Source organism: Calliphora vicina, chromosome 4 (genome assembly GCF_958450345.1).
Source record: "Calliphora vicina chromosome 4, idCalVici1.1, whole genome shotgun sequence".
NCBI classification, from domain to species: Eukaryota; Metazoa; Arthropoda; class Insecta; order Diptera; family Calliphoridae; genus Calliphora; species Calliphora vicina.
The window spans coordinates 85,280,892-85,304,715 of NC_088783.1; the positions used below are offsets into that span (position 1 = coordinate 85,280,892).

Genomic DNA, 23,824 nt, shown 5'->3' on the forward strand with positions numbered 1-23,824 from the left:
GTTTGTCCTAAAACAAAAATTATAATAACCTATAAAAAACTAATAATAATTTTAATACTTTTTTACAACATTAACAGTTGTACAATTCTTCAATTTGTAAAATTTTTACTGCACGATGTTTGTTGGCTTGAATAACACCTCCGTAAATTCATTTCTAATTGGAATCTGAGCCGTAGACCTTTAAAACAGTTAAAAAGTACATGTGTTTTTATCAGGGACCGAACTTGAACTTTCAAAGGGAAAAGCCATCACAAGAAAATATCCTTTTTAAACTATATTTTCATAAAATAACATACTTTTTAAATTCTTGATTTTTATTTTTTTTTGTTCAAAAATATTTGTTATTTTTTGATTTTTATTTTTTTTTGTCAGAAATAACAATTTTTTTGTCAGACTATGATTTTTATTTTTTTGGCAGATATAAAAATTAATTATTGAGTTTTATTTGCGTATTATTTACATACATACATATAAAATAAAAATCATAGTCTGACAAAAAAGTAACAATTATCTCTGACAAAAAAAATTAAAAATCAAAAAATAACAATTATGTTGTGATTTTTATTATAAATGTCATAATTGTTACGGTCCCTGGTTTTTATCGTTAAATGGAGTAATTTTTTAAACGCTTTGATTTTAAATGCTGATACTTCTGGCAGTAATAATTCATTTAAATGATTTTTTTCCAACTTCCTTTTACTTTAAAAAACATTTTATAATAAAAAGGTTTTATAACATACTATACATAATTACATACATATGTATATAATTTCAAACTATCTACATACATACATAAATACAACATACATACATACATATTTGTACATATATATTTACAGGCATATTTACATAAAAAGTATCTGCATTTACAAAAAACATATACGAAAATTTACTGAAAGAGCCACAAGAATCCTATGGGGAGACGAGGGACCTTCTCAAAATGAGCAAGTCCAATATTAGTAGAGTGGTACGCATTTTAACAGATCGGGCGGGATCTGATACAGGACTTAACCCAGCTCGGCAGCTTTGACTGGAGCACCCTAAGCAACTTTGTTGAAGAAAACGAGTTTTTTAAATGTGTAAAGATGAAGTCTAATTGTAACACTTAGACTAAGTTGGGATTGGAAAGCAAAACAAGCCCAATTGTGCTTAGGTGTTTGTCTTTATGACTTTAGACAGCGATACTGTATCCTCCTTTCAGCCTAATCTATTTTCCAAACCAAAATCACCTAACAAGGTCACAGATTAACTAGGCCCATGTTCAAAATTATCAATAAGTTATATAAATTCCCTCTATTTCCGATTTAATATCCAAATTTCTAACAAAAAATATAAAAGCGCGAAATTGTTGTTTAACTAAAAAACTGTTATCTAATTAAACAACAACAACGTTAAAGAACACAGGAAAGGTATCCCAAGACATGTGCAATTTTTAGCATAAGTGGACCAAAAAAGGTAACGGACCAAAAATGTAACGGAAGCAACTATAAAATCTTTAATGCGAGGATTTCCGGAAAAAGTGGATAAATACCGAATAATATGCCAATATTTTAATGTAAAATGAGTTTGTACAATATTTTAATAAATTTACACAGAAAAAGTTTCAACATAAATATTATGATTTGATTTCATTGATTACAATTCATAACATTTATAAATAATTTCTTAAATATTATGATTTATTTCATATTTTATGTTTTCAAAATAATCTAGAAGGGTTGAAAAATATTATTTCAATTTCATTTATATTTTTATGTATGTTGTTCAAAAATGTTAGAAATTTTCCTTTGAAAATTTTTTATTTTTTTATGATTTTCAGCTACAAAATTAGAAAATATGCGCGAAATTCACTAAATTTTGTTAAAAGGATGAAATGCTTTAATGTTTATAGATGTTTTATTATGATTAATGATATTTTTAAGTTTCAGATATTTATAATTCATCTTAATATATTGGCCAATATATGGCTATTATGCAAAAAATTTTGAAATAATTCATTAGATAATACAATTACAATGCAATTTATTATAAAATAGCATACAATTTACGTAAAAAAGCAAAAATTTCCGTCATGTACAATTTTATAATATTTATGAACATGTTCTTATTCTGAATGAAAATAATTTGGGAAAAAAAATCAAGATTGATTAATAACACTATGCGACAAAAAGTAATACCTGGAAAGTTATACAATTATTCTGGAAGGTGCTGTCGATTATAACAAGAATCTGTCTTTGAAATTTGCAAAACACCTCCAAAATCTTGAGTTACGGGTAAAAAACCGGTTTTTCATACCTTTAAGCACTTATAAGCCATTAACTATGCTGATTCTCAATCGATTTTAATTTTTTAAACGGATTTAAAAAGATTAAACGGATTGCCTTTCCAATGGTATATATATTATTTAAGTATTTCGACAAAATCTGTGTGCATTTCTTCAGCAAACATATTTTTGTTTTTATTTTTCACCATTTTCCAACTTTGATGAAGATTTTACATTATATTTTATAAAGGAACCGTACTATTTATGCATTGATTTAAAAAAAAAAGTTTATTTATGCGTAAAACGCAATATTGCTTTTAAAAATTCATTGGAAATTGACAAAGTTATTAAAGATTGTACTAAAACAAAATTTTTTAAAAATATAATTTCTAGGCATTTTACTTAGAAATGTTTGCTTAACCTTTATATAACTACATTAGGGTATAATGTACATTAGGGTGGCACTTAAAAAACAAAAGTTGGATTTTGGCCATTCTCACGCTCCAGTTTGGTGAACATTAGTAAAAAAATCATCCTGAAAAAATGTTTGGTATATAGGTTGGGGATATGACGTGCCGCAAGCCCTCTGAAGTTTTGAGATGCATTTACAAGAGGAAAAAATGCATTTTTTTCAGTTTTTGTAAAAATTTTGCCATTAAAAAATTACTTTTGTAATTTAATTTAAAATGTGTACGTAATTGTCGTTCTAATGAGACATAAAAAACAGAAATCGGTCAAAAAATTTTAAAGTTATTAAAAATTCGCCAGGCCATTAACGTGTCTCAGGCCACTAGAACAAGAAATGTAGGAACAAAATTGAAATATTTTGATAAATATTAAAATAAAAACTAATTTTTACTTAAAATATGTCCATATTTACTTGTATATGAGTTTTTGTCTTCGCAGAATACCGTTAACCTATTCTTAGGTATGAACAAAAAAATAAAAATTTTTTAACTGCATTTTCAAAACTCTTAACCCCAACCGATTTACCTAAAATTTTTTCAGGATGATTTTTTTACTAATGTTCACCAAACTGGGGGTGAGAATGGCCAAAATCCAACTTTCGTTTATTAAGGGCCACCCTAATGTACATACATCATCAACATTTACAGCATAAAATATGTGTGCTGCATGACACAAAATTTCTGAGATGTGTTATTGACAAAACATGTCAGTCAACGAATTTAACTGTAATGTCAAAATCAAGTATACTAAATCTATTTTCAATAGAAATTTCTCTCAATTTTTGATTTCATGAACTCATGAGTCTCTATAGTTTGAAGCCTGTTTTACAAGATTTAACTAAACGAAGCCAAAGTACAAAAAAAGAAACAACAAAATTGTATCGAACAGTTAGTACATCCAGAGCTGATATTCAAAACATGTCAACTTAAAATTTGGTGGAAGAAGTACTAATTCAACTTTTGCAATTTTGCTTATAAGACAGTTTCATTTATGCACCCCTTAAAACGCAATTTTTCTGAGTTGTCACTTATTGAATATATGTATGTTCCCGATATGTTACATGTTGCCTGCATGTGACTTCAGGCATGTATGTGTGCATTTTTCATTGATATGAACGTGTGATATCCCACCAGTTTTGCAAGTAGTCAATGTATCAATTATACGCGATAATGTTTGACCGCTTGACTGACTTAATTTGACAAGTAGTGTCAATCTTTGTATTGCAAAAGAAATTAATTGGTTATATAAATTCAGTTTTCGTCTGGGACAACTACACGCAGAGAAAAAATATGGTCTTGGTAACGCCTAGGACACGAGCAAGTTGAAATAATCACGTAGCTAATTATTTAACCAGTGGTGACCGACCCTAAATGATAGGTAAAATCATTAGTTAGGGAAAGACACCCAGAACTGCTGGGTTACTGGTACAACTGCTCGGATGTATGATATCACACATATGTGAGTATGTAAATGCAGTGTATGTTCCGTTGTGTATTAAAAAAATTATGCATTTGATACAAATTATAAAGAAACACGTATACATTAGTTTGAAATTCGATTAGACCAAATTGGATTCATTGGTTTGACCAGACATTGCTTGGAATAAGAATTTAAATAACTTAAGTTTGTGCAGTGATAGTATTATAACCAAGTCTTTGGTATTTCATAAAAATCTAATTAATTTTTTACGAAAAACAGATATATCGTTAAAAGGAATTCTCATACATATGTATGTACGTATGTAAGGTACTAAACTCTAAATATATACATACATATGTACCTTATATGTAAGGTCGAAAGAAAAAACAGCGGAAATTACAAATGGAATAAGGTATGTATAAACTTTTCTTCATATTTCTAATATTTTAACGTTTTGTATTTTTTATTATATTAATTTTTGAACATTTGGTAAGTTCTTAAATAAGTAATAAAATAAAAACATTTTTGGCAAGTGTTCATAATTTATTTTCTGATTATCCCTGTACTTTGCAACTTATAGTTTATAAATAAATTGATTGTCATATACAGCGTGCGAATAATTTCAACTGATTTTGTTAAGAAAATATTTTTTTTAATGCAGATTTGTCATTTTTATTATTAAATTTTATGCACTTTATCACTTTAAAATTTAATGTCAGTTTCAATTAAAAATTTCTGCGAAATTACTTCAGATAGAATTTTAATATTTTTATACAGCTATAAGTAACTGTAAAAAATATATTTATATTAATATTTTTTAACTTTTAACATCGTCACGCACATGTTACATTTGTCACGCACAATTACACCGTACTTTTATAATACATACTTGGTTGTTTCGGACATCCTAAAAAATAAAATACAATACAAAACAAGTAAGAAAGCATGGTCGGTCAAGCCCGATCATATAATAAACTACACTAAGTAAATGAGCAAAATAATTTTTCTTTTAAAATTTCAATCATTTATTTTCGTGAATGATTTTCGGAAGAGGGCCTTATATGGGAGCTATGACCAATTATGGGCCGATCGCCATGAAATTAGGCCATGTGATTTATTTATGTTATTCCTGTTGAATTTTATGTGTATTCCAAAATTTTTAGGAGTTTTATGCTCGTTAAAGTGATTATCGGAAGCGGTCCTTATATGGGAGCTATGACTAACAATGCACCGATCATCATTAAATTAGGTCGTGTTATTTACGTCTATATGAAAGTTATTCCTGTTGAATTTTATGTGTATTTCAATATTTTTAAGAGATTTATGCTCATTGATGTGATTTTCGGAAGCGTGCCTTATATGGCAGCTATGACTAACTATGGACCGATCATCATAAAAGTTGGTGACATGAGTTTCAATAGAATTCGTCCTTAGGTCGAACAAATTGTTTGTACCAAATTTTATCAAAATATCTTCAAAATTGCAATTTATGTCTACATGAAAGTTAATTATGGTTGATTTTATGTGTATACCAAAATTTTTAAGAGATTTATGCTCGTTAAAGTAATTTTTGGAAGTGAGCATTATATGGGAGCTACACTCAGCGAAAAAATGAACACATCCGTGTACGATTTGACACCATTCGGTGTCAATAGTGTATCAACCGCGTATGTGTACAAATTGTACACGAACGATGTCAATTTGACAACGAAAAAATGACACCATACCGTTGCTGAATTGACACCATCCGTTGTCGATTTGACACCAGACCGTTGTCAATTTGATACCATATACGATTTGCTAATTAAAATAAATAACAATTTCTTTATTTTTTACATTTATTTTTAAATACAATAAGAATAAATACTTAAATATAAAATATGTACATTAAAGTGACAGACGATTTTTTTTTGTTAGACACTAGGCCTAAAAGTTAAGTGCTGAAAATTTGGGCCAAATCGGACAACGATTTCTGGACGAGCATCGAGGTCAAATTTCAAAATTTTACTATTTATATGGAATAAATAGGTGAAACTCGTTAATTTTCTGCATTGTTTTCTAGAAATACATATGTAGATTTATATTAGTGAATTATGATAATGTCTAATTTTTCGACCTTTTTTTATTATTAATTTTATTTATTTTTATTTAAGCTTGAGGTCACTTTTTTTATAAATAATTATATTTATTTATTTTCAATATTTCGCTACTCTTTGTGTAGCATCATCAGGAAAATATTTTAATAAATTAATTATAATAACAAATTGTTTTTTCAATATTTCAATAAAATTGTCAAAATGAAAAAATTTTAAATATTACACAAACAAAAAATATTCAAAAAATATTTAGAACAAAAAATATTTAATTTCTGTTTCCGTTTTTATAAATTAAGTGTCTGTAGTTTTGAGCAACATTATCTGTATCTGCCTTAAAATTAATTCTTAGATTTGTTGGTACATTTATAATTTGTAACATTGCTAACATATAACGACGTTTATAATTATTTTCTGTATTCAAAACTAATATATTTTCAAAGTCAGGATAGTGATTCAAATTAGCACAATGTGATGATAATGCTGTTTTTTGTGATGAAATGTCTCTGCATTTTTGATCTGATTTGTGTCCTGCTATTCTAGTTTTAAGCTTATTTTTTGTTGTACCTATATAAACTTTATTACATGTTTCATTATTGTTTCCATTGCATGGAATTTTATAAACTACATTCGACATATCTAACTTATGTATTCTATCTTTTGTTTTGCTAAATAATTTTCCTACTGTATTATGCATTTTATGTGCCATTTAATATGAACTTTGTAAATATATTACTAGTATTCTTAAAAAGTTTACTATAAATTATAAATATAATATAAGGAACTCATTAGAATTCAAGGATAAGATAGGTAAAATTAAACTTTCTAATAAGGACAGATTGGTTTCATTTGATGTAGTATCTTTGTTCCCTAGTATACCTGTAGACTTAGCTATACAAATTATTGATGAAAAGTGGAACATAATAGGAGAACACTCAAATATGAATAAGGATCTATTTTTACGAATTCTTAAATTTTGTATTATTGATAACCGTTATTTTCAATGTAACAATAATATATATTCACAACAAAAAGGACTTCCAATGGGATCTCCTGCTTCCCCAATTATAGCAGATATTGTTATGGAAACATTACTTGACCAATGCATTGAACAATTGACTATTAAACCTAAGATATTGACAAAATATGTGGATGATTTATTCTGTATAATTTCAGATAATGAAATAGAAAATGTTTTAATGAAATTTAATGCATTTCATCCTGACATTAAGTTCACAATAGAAAAAGAAAACAAATCAATGCTTTCTTATTTAGATACTTTGGTAATAAGAAAGAAAAACTGTATTTTAATAGATTGGTACCAAAAACCAACTTCTTCAGGAAGAATGATTAATTACTATTCTAATCATCCTAAAAGAATTATAATTAATACAGCTAAAAATCTTACAGATATAATTCCTACAATAAGTGACTCTACATTCCACAAGAAAAATATTGGAATAATTAAGAATATATTAGATGATAATAATTTCCCAACAGACATTATTTGTAAATTAATAAGACAATACAAAAATCAAGAACAAAATACAGGCACAGTTCCTGAACCAAGGATCTATAAATCATTAACTTATGTACCTGGTTTATCAGAAAGATTAGAAAGATCAAATATATTTGATAAAAAGAATTATTAAATGACACATAAAATGCATAATACAGTAGGAAAATTATTTAGCAAAACAAAAGATAGAATACATAAGTTAGATATGTCGAATGTAGTTTATAAAATTCCATGCAATGGAAACAATAATGAAACATGTAATAAAGTTTATATAGGTACAACAAAAAATAAACTTAAAACTAGAATAGCAGGACACAAATCAGATCAAAAATACAGAGACATTTCATCACAAAAAACAGCATTATCATCACATTGTGCTAATTTGAATCACTATCCTGACTTTGAAAATATATTAGTTTTGAATACAGAAAATAATTATAAACGTCGTTATATATTAGAAATGTTACAAATTATAAATGTACCAACAAATCTAAGAATTAATTTTAAGCCAGATACAGATAATGTTGCTCAAAACTACAGACACTTAGTTTTTTTTTTTTTTTTTAACGTTTTATTGATTTATTGAATCTGTCTATTTTGACCTTACAATAAGTATTTAAATCTTATAACTAAAATTAAAACTATTTGCTCTTCAGCAAGAGAGCCATTATGGTAAACTGTCACTCATCTTAGCGGGGTGGTAGATCTGCTCTACGGAGCCTGGATCGGGTTTGGGTCTGCACAAGTTGTCTTGCAAGCGTATTGGGATGGTTTCGCAGCTTCACAATATATTTCTCACGGACTTTCTCGAACTCTTCCTTTACCAATGTCACTTCTAAGTCTCTGTGGATGTTTTCATTTCTTATGTACCATGGTGCTCCCGTCATGGTCCTAAGAATTTTAGATTGGGCCCTCTGTATAAGATCAATACTGGTGTTGCTAGCCATTCCCCATAATTGAATTCCATATGTCCAAATTGGTTTTAAAACGGTCTTATACAGGATGACTTTATATTCAAGGCTTAATTTTGATTGGTCACTGATTAACCAATGAAAGTTAGAGGCTTTTAACTTCATGTGAAGTCTCTTGGTTTCTATGTGTCAAGTAAGCCGTCTATCTAGATGAATACCAAGGTAGGTGACATAATCAGACTGCGGTATATTAACGTTGTTGAGTGTGACAGGTGGGCAATTTCCTCTCCTTAGAGCGAACGTAACATGTTTACTTTTCAGCTCATTTACCTTTATTCGCCAGTTTTTCAACCATGACTCCACACGTACGAGGTAATTCTGTAGTTGACTAGATGCCATGAGTGGGTTTTCGTCTGAGCTAATAATGGCGGTATCATCAGCAAATGTTGAAATTGTTAGTTTATCGCACGTAGGGAGGTCGGAGGTGTAAATCAAATATAGCGTAGGTCCTAGTACACTTCCCTGTGGAACGCCAGCTATCTTGCATTCTCTCGTCACATAATCATTGTACTTAACTCTGAAAAGTCTATTCGATAAATAAGACTCCAGCAATTTATGAGTACATAGTGGTAGTAAACATTTGATTTTATGTATTAGACCCTTATGCCATACCTTGTCAAAAGCCTGAGCAACGTCTAAAAAGATGGCAGAACAATATTTCTTTAATTCAAAAGATTTTCGAATCTCTCCAGTTAAACGATTGACCTGTTCAATGGTGCCATGATGTTCACGGAAACCAAATTGGTGTACTGGGATAATGTTTCCATCATTCAAAAAAGGTATTATCTTTTCCTGGAATATTTTTTCGAATAACTTCGACAAACAAGGGAGTAGGCTAATAGGTCTATAAGAAGATGGCAGGGTTAAATCTTTACCCGGTTTAGGTATCATTATTATTTGAGAAATTTTCCAATTTTTTGGATAAATTCCTAGTTTCAAGATCGCATTAAACAATATAGATAGCACAATTATTGCCACATTTGGTAGGTTCTTAATCATTGATGGCGTTATTAAATCATATCCCGGTGATTTTTTCAAGTCTAATTTATTTTTAATTACTCTATTAACATCCTCAGGACTAATATCGAATTGGGCTGCATTAGCCATTGTTGAAGCTGGCAGTTCTTCTAGTTCAAACTCATTTGCCGTGAAGTTGGGTTGAAATACTTCACTTAAATGTTCAGCAAATACTGAGGCTTTTTCTATAGCACTTCGTGCCCAGGTTCCGTCAGCTTTTCTTAAAGCGCTTTGTGCCTCTACCGGTGGCTTAATGTTCCTCGTTGCCTTCCAAAGAGAGAAATTTGTGTATTTTGTACTCGTCAAACTTTTAATATAATTTTTGTTTATGCGATCCTCTTCTAAATGAAGGGCTCTTTTCAGTTTTCGTACTGCTGCGGACAGCCTCTGCTTTGCAGCAGGTGATCTATTATGTTGCCATTCTCTTCTGAGTCTTCTCTTTTCGAGAAGAAGTCTTTCAATATCCGAACTTGAAATAGGCGTATTAGTTTTTGGAGGGATCTGGCACCTAGAGTGTTCCAGAGCCGAAACAATCAATGACGTGAAGTCATTAACGGTCCTATCTATGTCTTCCTCACACTGTAAATTAGGATTTGTGTGGATATGACTGCTGATATATTTCCTATATTTTAGCCAATTTGTCTTAAAATACAAAGAGTCCTTAGGAAATCTTGGGGTGTTGGGTCTCTCACAATAATTAATAATTACAGGAGAGTGGTCAGAAGATAGATCATAGGATATTTCTGTGGATATTGCATTCCGAATAATATTTCTGCATATGACGAAGTCTATTAGATCAGGAATTTTTCTAGGATCAGTTGGCCAATAAGTTGGGTGTCCAGGAGACACAAAATCTAAGCAATTTTTTGGACAACTAGAGCTTTATACAGCTGTCTACCTCTAAATATTTTTTGTTTGTGTAATATTTAAAATTTTTTCATTTTGACAATTTTATTGAAATATTGAAAAAACAATTTGTTATTATAATTAATTTATTAAACTATTTTCCTGATGATGCTACACAAAGAGTAGCGAAATATTGAAAATAAATAAATATAATTATTTATAAAAAAAGTAACCTCAAGCTTAAATAAAAATAAATAAAATTATATTAGTGAATATTAGATACAAATTTTTTTTTGGAAATTTTTCAGTTTTTGTAAAAAATTTAGCTACTAAATAAATACTTTTGAAGGTCAAAAGTAAAATTTTTCAATATTTGTAATTTCTAATGAAAATATAGCAAAATGTTATATATTTTGGGCCGATTTTAATGAAACTTGAGGAAAATATAACATAAAGTCCAGAATTTAAAATAACAGCACAAAAATGGAAATTAACCCTTAGCCGCACTTGGGGTCCAAATGACCCTCAACTTTTAAAATCACCAAAAACACAGCCATTTTGACCCCAAGTGCTCTTAAAGGTTGAAATCCACTTTTGCACTGTTGTTGTAAATGCTAGACCCTAATGTATAGTTTCCTCAAGTTTCATTAAAATCGGTCCAAAATATATAACATTTCGCTATCTTTTCATTAGAAATTCCAAATATTGAAAAATTTGACCTTTGACCTTCACGATTTTAAGGTTAACGTTATCCCATTTTAGTAAAACTTTCAGGCTATATTTAGAATTACCAGGGCTATAATATTATGAATAGATTTTACTTAAAACTTGTAACAGTAAGGAAATTGGGCTCATTCGCCAAAATATGGACAAAAAAATAGTATTTCTTGAAAATCGCAAAATTTAAATCGCAGGTACGGAAAAACTGTAAGAGGTATTCCCTATTATGATCTCAATAAATCCCAGTGTGATGATCGAAAAATTGTGAAATTTGTTTAACAAAATTTTTAAAAATTTAAAAATGGAGATTCGAAACAGCCGTTAAAAAAATATTTTTTTTTGCCATACCTGCGAATAGGTTAACGGTATCCGACGATAACAAAAACTCATACACAAGTGAATACGGGTATATTTTAAATAAAAATTAGCTTTTATTTTAAGTTTTCTCGAAATATTAATTAGTCTTTGATAGTTCTCTATCGACTGTCTCTTTATTTCAATCCTTATGGTTTACATGTTTTCTTATGTTCTATTTAGGTCTCTTTTACATACATTTACTTATCCCTATGATCTATGTTTATCCTTCTCATGTTCATTATAACATATGAATAATACAATTAATCTATGTTTACACTTAGCAAAATAAATAGTGATTACATTTTATGAAAATACTTACAACTAATATGTATATAATGTATAAATAATATAAATAGATAGAACTTAATGATGACTAACTTAATAACTAACAGCCTACAACTCGGCCGTCCTGATCTCTAGGATCACCTGATACTAGGCGATTTATCTAACTCGACCTTTCATTGTCATTGCCATGATTTCCCTTTCGAGTTAGCATATTTCTAGTCGTCACACCTGTCATTTGTCCCGTATCTTCATTCGTTCCCAAATGATCATCATATTCGTCACTGTCCGAGCCCTGCTCATCCAAATCATCAACACTAAGGGTCCGCCCGTTTGTCCCTTTAAGCCACGGCCTCATGTTCTGAACTGCCCAAATTCCCTCATACGGTCTCTGTGTCCGCTGGAATCCTTCAATATCCTTAACACAATATCTGTCATTTCCCAGCACCTTAGATATCCTAAAAGGACCCTTAAACTTCGGTAATAATTTACTCGACACACCCACTGTAGAGTCAAAATTTCTTATCATAACATAATCCCCTTCCCTATATAGTCTTGCACTTTGTCGTTTCCCGTCTACATATGATTTGTTATAATCTTGAACCCTTTTCTGTACTTGTTCTGCCTCTCTCCTTATTTCATCTAATTTTCTGTCACTACAACCCAACTGACCGTCCACTGTATTCTCCATTAGACCATCCACTATCTTCCCTTTCTGACCTATTCCGAACAACATCACGCTAGGGCATTGGTTGATACTCCTGTGCACAGTATTATTCATCGCATGCTCTACGTCCGGTAACACCTTATACCATGGTCTACCTTCTCCCTGATTCATTAACTTACTAATCATCGGTCCCAAATCCCTGTTAATCCTCTCCACCTGTCCATTTGCCTGTGGAGATCCTGTTGCAATTTTAATGTGAATAATATTATTGTCTCGTAAAAACTCCTCAAATTCCCCTGACGTAAAACAAGATCCCCTGTCTGAAACTATGTGACTCGGCCTACTATATGCTCTAAAATAATCATGCAGTGCGTCTATTGCCTCTCTAGATTTAGTTGTCTTAGTCGGGTATAGTCTTACGAATTTTGTACATGCATCTACTATCACTAGAATATGCCTCTTCATAGAATCCTTACATACAATCGGCCCATAATGGTCCACGTGTACTACCTGAAAAGGAATATTCCCCTTCGGTACAATGTTCAGAAAACCCTCTCGTTTCCCGGACTTAGTTGCAAATGCTATGCACTTCAGACAGTTCGCTATATGCTCCTGAACTTTCCTCCTAACATTAGGGAACCAATAACTCCTTCTGATTATCTCCATAACTTTATCCACTCCCACATGGCCCATTTCATTATGATATTTGAAAAGAACGTGATTTTCCATTGCATCCGGAATGCAAAACAATAAATTTCCCTTTACCTTCTTATAAATCACACCGTTCCTCATTTCATAAAGTTCATGCTCCCCCTTACCTAAGAGTTCCCGTATTTTGTTAAGCTTCTCGTCCTTAGTTTGGCAAATCACTAAATTATCCTCAAATGTGTTCTCTTCTATTGCAAGAATTGTATTACACCTACTTAAAGCATCTACGTGTTGCATTCTCTTACCTGACCTGTGCTCTAACCTGTATTCATAGTTCTGCAACTCCAAAGCCCATCTAGCTATTCTCGGGTTCAGTTCTTTTCGGTTCAGTGTCAACGTCAAGGAATTACAGTCCGTAACTATCTTAAAATTCATTCCCTGTAAGTACACTCTAAATCTCTTCAAAGCGTACACGATTGCTAGGGTCTCCAGTTCAAAACTGTGGTATCGCGATTCTGTGTCCGTAGTCCTCTTCGAAAAGTAGAATATAGGGTGGAATTTGCCATCACTCTTCTTCTGTAGTAATATCGCACCAAAACCTATCGAACTTGCGTCACAATGTAGTTCCGTCTCATCTTTTGGATCATACAGCGCCAATATAGGCGCTGCTATCATTTTCCTTTTTAATGTGTCAAAAGCCTCCAGTGCATACGACTCCATGCTAAACGTTTTTTCCTTTTTTGTCAAGTCGTGAAGTGGCTTTGCTATAACCGAAAAATCCTTGATAAATCTACGGAAGTACGAACACATCCCTAAGAAACTCTGCACTTCTTGCACCTTTTTCGGTATTGGAAAATCTAAAATCGCTCTAATCCCATCATTGTCCGCTCTAATGCCCTCCTTCGATATCATATACCCTAAATATTTGACCTCAGTTTGAAAAAAACTACATTTGTCCAACCTTAGCTCCAACTTATTATCCACTAATCTTCTAAAAACCTCCTTTAGTATCTCCAAGTGTTCCTGTACATCCTGCGTCGCCACCATTATATCATCAAGATAAATAACCACCCTTCCGTCCTGTACCATATCACTAAATATCCTATTTATAAACCGCTGAAACGTAAACGGTGCATTGGTCAGTCCAAAGGGCATCCTAAGAAACTCAAATTGACCTAACGGTGTTGTAAATGACGTATATTTTACCGATTCCTCGTGCATATAAACATGATAATAACCGTTTCTTAGATCCATTTTCGAAAATATACTCTTGTTAACTAACTTGTCCAACAAATTATCTATCAAAGGAATCGGAAACTTCGTCTTTGTCGTGACCTTATTAAGTTGCCTAAAGTCAACACACATCCTTAGCTCACCCGTTTTCTTCTTTACCAACACTATAGGTGAGGCATATTCAGACTCACTTGGACGTATAAAACCCTTTGCTAAGTACTCATCCAATATTATCTGTAACCTTTCCCTTTCCGAATATGAAAGTCTCCTGGGTGAATAATTAAATACCTTCTGGTCATCTATTATTAATCGCATTTCACATTTTATTATAGGTTCATCCGGTCGTTCCGGATCCAAATACGATTCCTTAAACAATTTTTCAAAATACTTCTTTTGTTCAAATGTCAGCTGTTCCCCCACGTTATATTCTACTTTTCCCTCTTCGCACTCAATTAATAACATCTGAACTTCAAAATTGTCACTGTCTCCGTTCTCGCCTATATTGTCAGTACCCGCTATGTTCATTAACGTATGTTGTGCCCTTTCAATCTTCCTACTCGTCTGCGATAAACCAGGCCCATCATACGCGCCATCTACTCTCGAACCACCTACACAGTTTTCCTCACTTGTCAAATTAGCAATACTTTTTATACACGTATCATCACCTTACAAGTTTTGTACCACTTTGCCGTAAAAAATCTCTACCTAAAACAATAGGATATCCCATAGATTCATCATCAACAACCATTAATTTCGTTACAATATTTTTATTCGCAAACAAAACTAAACATTCTATAATTCCATTAATTTTCAATTCACTTTTATTTATACCAAAGTAAGTTTTCTTTCCGCTTTCAAAAATTTCTACAGCGATTGGAACATTTGACCGCCTTATGAAACTGATGGGGCTGCCAGAATCTATGAGACATTCTACAAACATTGATACATTTTTATTACAATTTGTTAAAAATCTAACATTTAAATAGCTTACATAATCATTTTGCTCGTTCTTCCTCTCAGTTTTCCTATATAACTCGCAATCCTTGGCTTGATGTCCGAATCCAGCACACGCAAAACAAGCACCGTCTTCACGTTTAGGTTTACGGCAATCGCTTGCTATATGTCCCTTGCTGTTGCAGTTGTAACATTTGATGTCTCGTTTCGGTGGCTGTTCTGTCACCTTACCACTTTTAGCCGCAAAATTATTTGTTGCACTTGAACGCCCACTTGATTGTTGTAATGTTGTATTTGTTATCAGCTCAACATTTCGAAAAGCTTGTAAGATTTCATTTTTAGTAGTAAAGCAACGTAGTTTTGCCGTATTTCGTAGATTAACATCAGGAATGCCTTCGATTATATATTCAATGAATTCATCTTCGTCGATTTTTAAGCTATTAGCTAAAAGCAGTTTTTCATTATAATAAGTATCGAAACGTTCACCTTTTTGCCAAACACGATTTTGCATCTTGTAACGAACATTTAATTTTGACTCCTTCATGCCAAACATATTTTTCATTTCTTGTAAAAAATCATCTAAAGTTTCGCTCATATGTACTGGGTTCGTATAAAGCCATTCTTGTGCCCTGCCTTTTAATTTGTTACATATCAAAGCACGCAACATGTCATCACCCACTACGTAATTGTTTCGTACATTTTCTAGTAAACACAACCAGATTTCAAAATTATTATCTCCGTCAAATACTGGCAGGAATTCCCTTAGTGTATCAAATGACACATCACGAGTCACCACCCTGTTATTTGTGCATTTGTTTTCATTTATTTCGCACTTTGCCAATTCATTTTGAAGTTCTAATAGTTGTTTTCTTTTCCTTAGAACTTCTATTTGCCGTGTTAGTGTCTCTATTTCTTCACGTTGTTTATCCGTTACATTTTTCGATGCATTCTCTGTATTCTCCACATTTTTACTTTCATTTAGCTTATCCACTGTGTCCTCTACATTTTTAACTTTGTCTGGCTCTACTTTGTTGTCGTTTCTACCGTCTTCTTTACGTTGTTGTTGTAGCATTTCGTTTGTAGCTTCTTTACCGTTTTCCTCATTTTTATGTATAACTTCTTTACATTGTTGTTGTTGTTTTGTAACATAACCAGCCGCGCCGTCTCTGCTGCTACTTGTATCATCGTCGTTGCTGTTCATATTTTCATCAAATAAAACTTCGCTGTTCTGTTGGGACATATTCTGTGAAACTGTGTTTTGTTGTAATTCTTCAGCCACACACAGATCCCTTATGCATTTATCAAAAATTTCCGTGTTATTTTGAATTCTAGCTACAATTACGTTTTTTGTGCCACTAGATTCTATCCCGTTCTTTTGACACCACGCTTTTAAATTTTTCAGCAATATTTTTTTAATGTCGATGGTCGACATATATGTATGTACATATGTATGTGTCTCCGTGTATATGAAAATATAAAAATTAAAACTTTTATTTTTTTTGTAGCGTGAAATCAACCACTTCTGATCTTTAGTCTTTGATAGTTCTCTATCGACTGTCTCTTTATTTCAATCCTTATGGTTTACATGTTTTCTTATGTTCTATTTAGGTCTCTTTTACATACATTTACTTATCCCTATGATCTATGTTTATCCTTCTCATGTTCATTATAACATATGAATAATACAATTAATCTATGTTTACACTTAGCAAAATAAATAGTGATTACATTTTATGAAAATACTTACAACTAATATGTATATAATGTATAAATAATATAAATAGATAGAACTTAATGATGACTAACTTAATAACTAAATAACTAACAGCCTACAATATGTTAATTTTTTTCCTAAATTTCTTGTTCAAGTGGCCTGAGACACGTGGTTTGGCGAATTTGTAATAACTTTAAAATTTTTTAACCAAATTTTGCCATTTATAGCTCATTACAACGATAATGACGTACACATTTCGATTCTTTTGCATACAATTGCAAAAATATTTATTTAGTAGCAAAATTTTTACAAAAACTGAAAAATTTGCAGTTTTCCCGAATTTTGGCGATAATACAGTTTTTGGGTCATTTTGACCCAAAGGAGATACAGGGTCAATTTCCAAAAAAAATTTTTAATCTAATATTCACTAATATAAATAAATCTACATATTTCTAGAAAACAATGCTGAAAGTTAACGAGTTTCACCTATTTATTCCATATAAATAGTAAAATTTTGCATATATCTGAACTTTGACCTCGATGCGCGTCCAGAAATCGTTGCCCGATTTGGCTAAAATTTTCAGCACTTAACTTTTCACTAGTGTCACAATATTCCACCCGACACTCTTCAAAATTTTAACAAACATTTTTTTCGATGCAACTGATTTTCCCTCTAATGTACATATAAAAGATTCCATGTTTAAATGTGGCAAAATATTGGCGTCAATTGTCGGAGTTCCTGTATGTGAAATTTTAAATAGCATTACTAATGGTGACACTGCTTCCTTTATGTCCTCCTTCTAAAAAATAAAATAAATACTGATTATATTCTACAGTGTATGACTAATTATGGACCGATCTACATAAAATTAGGTGACATGATTTCCGTATATATAAAACTTATATGGAGAGACATTTGACGTAATAATATGCCGATTTCAGACAGTTTCAATGGGCTTCGTCCTTGGGCCGAAATAATTGTATGTACCAAATTTTATCGAAATATCTTCAAAATTGCGACCTATACTTTGCACACAAGTTTTACATGGACAACCAGTCAGCCAGCCAGACGGACATCGTTTAATCGGCTCAGAAAGTGATTCTAAGTCGATCGGTATAGTTTAATGTTGGTGTTAGACTAATATTTGTGGGCCTTACAAACATCTGCATAAACGCATAATACCCTCCCCACTATGTTCATCTCAATTATATTATACTCTACAATTATTAATAATGTGGAATAGTTTTGTAAAACCGATGTAAGTATTCTTTTAGATTTTTGGTAAAATGTCGGTTTTATGTTGAGATTCTGGATTTTTTTGAAAATATTTGTTTTTTTGGTAAAAAAAAGGTAATTGCATAAGAAGAATTTTATCTAAAATATTAAATTTTTTTTTGAATTAAGGTATGACATTTGGTATGGTTTTTAATAATGGTCAAATATGGCAACAAAAACTAAAATCTTAAAATTGGGAATTATTGCGTTTCGTTATTTATGATCCTCCTCAATTACATCTTCCCATAAACTGAGATTTAGCTGCATTTTTTTTTTAAATTTTGGATTGTTTATAAAATGGTTTTATTTCATAAAATTAATTTAAAGTAATACCGTACAATCAGAATCTATTTAAATCAAAAGCATCACATAAAATATTTTTAATGTGCCACAAAAATATATTTTTAAATTCAAATACAAAAATAATTTGATACTATACAACTTAAAATGTATTGTTTTCCTAATTGGTTTATTAGCATTTGTAAATTACATTATGAAATTGAATTCATAACACAAATATTTATGTAAGTCATTTCATGGATCTAATTGAACACAGTAAAACTCCAATATAATGGATTTTAATAAAAACTAGTAAGAAAGTATGGTCGTACAAGCCCGACCTTATAATACTATACACTGAGTAGATGAGCAAAACATGGTTCTTTTAAAATTTTAACTATTTAATATCATGAGTGATTGTGTAGAAACTAGGGTATTCATTCGACTAATGATCGTTCGATTAATCGAATAATTTCTTACGAATAATTATTCGAACAATTTAAAAATGGCCATTTTCGAATAACGAATAATTCGAACAATTTTTTGTAGAATAATCGAATAAAACGAATAAATGTTTATATATATTTAAATTTAATAAATAGCTTAAAATTTTTCATAATTTCAAATTTAAGTAAGTAACAATGACTCACAAAAATTGTATTGTTTCTGAAATTCTACAAATAACTAAAGACAAAGGGACTTTTAATCACTATAGATGAGTGTTCCGATAGCTCCTTCTATAAATATATAAATATTACTGCAAGAAGTTACAATTCTATAAACAAATCTTTCAAAATTTTTAACTTAGGACTTAAACCAATGAAAATAAAAGGTACGGATTAAAATCTTTGTTATTTAGCTGGGGAAATATTAGAAGACTCGCAATTAATAAGCAGATTAAAGTGGTGTTGAATGTGATGGAGAATGTGATTTTGAAACGGTCGTCGAAAGTGATATTGAGGATGACATTTATAATGATTACATTGAAATAGATGAAGGCCATAATCTTAAAATATATGTATATAAGTGTTGTTATTAACCGCGTACGTAAGTATTGCAAAATATTTAATAAATCGAATGATAAACACAAATATTGCAAACTAACGTTTTTTTGCAAGAAAAGCATGGAGTTCGTCTTACACATGATTTTGAACATCGTTGAAGATCTTTGTCTAATATGGTAATAAACTTTTTGCGTATTTGTAAATGCGTCAATCATGCACTGCCTGACTTCAAATTAGCCACGTTCACTGACAATGATATCAAACCTTGGACAGATTCCCTTTATGGTGTAATTCCCCATGACCACTTTATTAAGAAAAGATTCAGCAACGTTAATAGAGCTTGATGTATATTACAATTTGTTATAAATAATTTAGAAATAGTGAATAATTAATTTACTAAAGAATTAATTTAAAACCCGAATTAATGAACGACATAAAAAAAGTTCTTAATACTTTTATATTTTATTTGAATTCAGGATCATGTCCAATTAGCTCAAATTTTTTAAAGCATAGCTCCAAAACGGAAACTAAAGGGTTTGCTAATCAATTGTTTTGTAGATTGTTCGGGAGTTAATCTGACCAGAATATTTCTGTTGAAAATTTAATGATGGACTTTGTTTTCGAATGTTTTTTAACATTATCAATACTTGAATTGTTAACTTTAACGTTATTTTTTGTTTTTCTTTAACAATAAAATACTAAAAAACCGGCATCTAATCTTCATTCTCTACTTTTTTTAAAAAAATAAATTATTCGAATAATTCGATTAATTTTAAACGTGTGATCGAATTATTCGAACAATTTAAAATCTCTTATTCGAATTATTCGTTTTATTCGAACAAGAGATAAATCGAATAATTCGAATACCCTACTAGATACCTACATATTAGGGTATTCAATTAATCGGGTTTCTGATTTAATCGGTTAATCGAGCAAATAATTAATCGGGGTTAATAATCGGTTAAATTTAAAATAATCGATTAACCGAATAACTTCTATTTAAATATTAAACTGAAACTAAATCACGAATTTTGTGTACTTATTGAAGTGTTTTATTAATAAAAAGAACAAAAACATAAAAAATGAACAAAACAACAATTCAACCAAAAAGTAAATAATTTGCTTTAGTTTTAATAAAATTTAAAACATTGTAAAGGACAAATCACGACAACAATGGCTTTAGCTTTAATGTCAATTAGCGCTTATATATAACTATAACATATTGTTTAAGAACTTAAGGTATGATCACACTATGCTAATATTTTACGTTTTTCTTCAAATATTTTATTGCCTGAATCTGACTGCAAACAAAATTTAGAGCAAACAACGAAAAAATTGATTTTCGTCCAACAAAATTGTTTGCCGGCAAGCAAAATATTTTCCTAATGTGACCATAGTGTGACCACTAGCAGTATAATTACACTGTCCAACAGCATTTTTGGAACACAATTTCGACCCTATAATTCTAAAAGCGCATGTTGAGTAGATAATTTTTGTAGAATAAACTTATAGTCCAGGTGGTCTGTATTTTTTTTTTACAGTGGGTAAAAGTTTTAATTTTTTGGTCGAAGGGATTTGAGAGAAATCTTATTGTCAGAGTTACATATATGGTGGAATTTTATGATGATTATATTTGTGGAAGATATTAACTAGCTCCTCTCTTTAGGGGCCAATATGGCCCCCTTTTCGAAAAAATAACAAAAAGGACATTTAAGGATACAAATATTCCACGAAAATGTTTATCTAAAAATTTTAGTGGGGGTCACTTGGGTCTCATCGAGCAAAATTAAAAAAAAAAATAAATAAACCTAAATAAATTTTGAACTAAAAGTGATAACCTACATATGTAGATATTATCAAGTACTATTTATATTTTAAATATCAGCTCATTCGGATCATAAATAGATTTTTGGCTATTTTTTAAAAAATGTGAGACCCAATGTGGCTCGTATTTTTTCTTATTAACCGTAAAAAGCTTTACTTACAACATTGGTCTCTTTCGTGGAATATTTTTATCGTTTAAAGGCCTTTTTGAAAGGATTTTTTCGAAAAATTGACCCCTAAAGAGTGGAGCTAGAGGTTTGAGATCTTCCACAAAAATGATTCTCATAAAATTCCACCATATAACTCTAACAGTAAGAATTCTCGCATTTAGTATCATGCTCCCTTTGACCAAAAAATGAAAACTTTGATCCACTGTAAAAAAAAAAATTCAGACCAGCTATACTATAATTTTATTCTACAAAAAACGTTTTCCCTTCACTAGAGTTCACGACTGGGTAATAGACAACAAGTTAGGAAAAACCCATTTATATCGGTTGGGTTATGCCTGTTATGACGACAATGCAAAAATAACAATCATCATGATGATTCGAAGGCTCCAGCGAGATCATTTGGACAGTTTCTTGTTTGCCCATAATCTTAAATATGCCACACAGCTTTTACACACAGTTTTAGGAATCCAGTATTTGTCAGGCGTTTCCTTAGTAAATCCAAAAAATAGTCAACATACTTAGACTTGTTTATAGATTTTTTGGTAATTATTCGAACTTTTTATATATGTACATATATAATTTGAAAGTAAATTTTTAATTAGGCTTAAGTTCATTTTTATTACAATTTATTTGTAATAATTCAAAGAATATCACTGAATACTAAAATTTTAGACAATTGGCAAATTGGAATGCATTTTCTACCCTGCCAAGGGCCTAATTAAAAATTTACTTTCAAATTATATACTTAGACTTGTTTAATGAAATTTTACAATCTTTTTTAGACACATATTCGCTACTTATGTTAAAAAACCAGTTTGATTTGATTTTACACATATTTCTTGACATAGCCATTACAAAATTTTGACGTATATATCAAAGTAGCACGGTTTTCTTCATACGCAGAAAAAATTATATTTCAATTCAAATATTTGTCACATATTGCACTGGTTTCAATAATTTCATAATTAAATTAAGTATTCATTTGCTCAAAAACAAAATTTCTTGATATTTTGTATTGAATTTTGAGTTTGGAATTTGATTATTTTGACAATTGAATATACAATTTTCGTTATTGGTTGAATTTCAAATACAAAAATTATTGAATAGATAATTTTCGTAATTGAAACATAAAAAATAACAAAAATTCAATAATTTTCGTATTTGAAATTCAACCAATAACGAAAATTGTACATTCAATTGTCAAAATAATCAAATTCAAAACTCTAAATTCAATAGAAAATATCAAGAAATTTTGTTTTTGAGCAAATTAATACTTGATTTAATTATGAAATAATTGAAACCAGTTCAATATGTGACAAATATTTGAATTGAAACGGTTTAAGAAATAGTTTTTTCTGTGTATTATAACATAGAATAGAACAAAAATGTGATTAGGATCTCGTTACCTTAATATAGAAACACCCTGACACGTTTTTTTCCCAAAATTTATTTTTTTTCATACTTCGGTGGAAAACCCCGTAATACACCATTAATAAAATAAAATGTGACAACATTAAATTGGATGAAGACCTTCATAAAAATCTGTGTTAATAAAAATCGCAACTACAGAACTTTAAGTTTTAATAAGTTGTTTCCGACTCCTATAAAGTAAGGAAAATGTTAGTTATGGCCTTTCTATATTAAGGTGGCGATCTGTAACTTCAAAATGCGAGCTGATGGAAAATGGGGGTAAGATTTAAAATCAGAGATCCCAAATTAGTAAACAACGTGTTGTTACAACGGCTATAAAGTTCCATGTAACACAAAAACAAAATAATGTTGTTCCCTTGTGTTATTTGATGTAGTTTTAATCAAAAACCATGAAACAAATCGGTGTAAAATATTAGCATAGTGTGACTTTGCATTTATAAGCGTCTTTCTATTTGAAAAAAAAGAAATAAAAATGCGGTTGCTATAAACTGTAGTTCATTGTAATCTTGATCCACTGTTCACATATTTCTTGTAAATTTCCTTATTTTTTCCTATTTAGACACAATCTTGCTTTCGCAAAATATTTTGTTCATGACTCTTTAGCATGTTTAATCATACAAGTTGATGGATTTCAAGCAGTGAGATGCGGTTGAAATTAAATTTGCATTA

At 30.4% G+C, this 23,824-nt stretch overlaps 1 protein-coding gene across 1 annotated transcript; it reads right to left on the bottom strand.

Moving 5' to 3' along the window:
- Positions 1–15,293: 15,293 nt before the first annotated feature.
- Positions 15,294–16,697, bottom strand: LOC135958534 (uncharacterized). The gene is made up of 2 exons (XM_065509436.1): positions 15,495–16,697; positions 15,294–15,433 (listed from the first exon to the last, which is right to left on the bottom strand). The coding sequence occupies exons 1-2, from the start codon at positions 16,695–16,697 to the stop codon at positions 15,422–15,424; spliced, it is 1,215 nt and encodes a 404-aa protein (XP_065365508.1). The 3' UTR covers positions 15,294–15,421.
- Between the last annotated feature and the right edge of the window lie 7,127 nt (positions 16,698–23,824).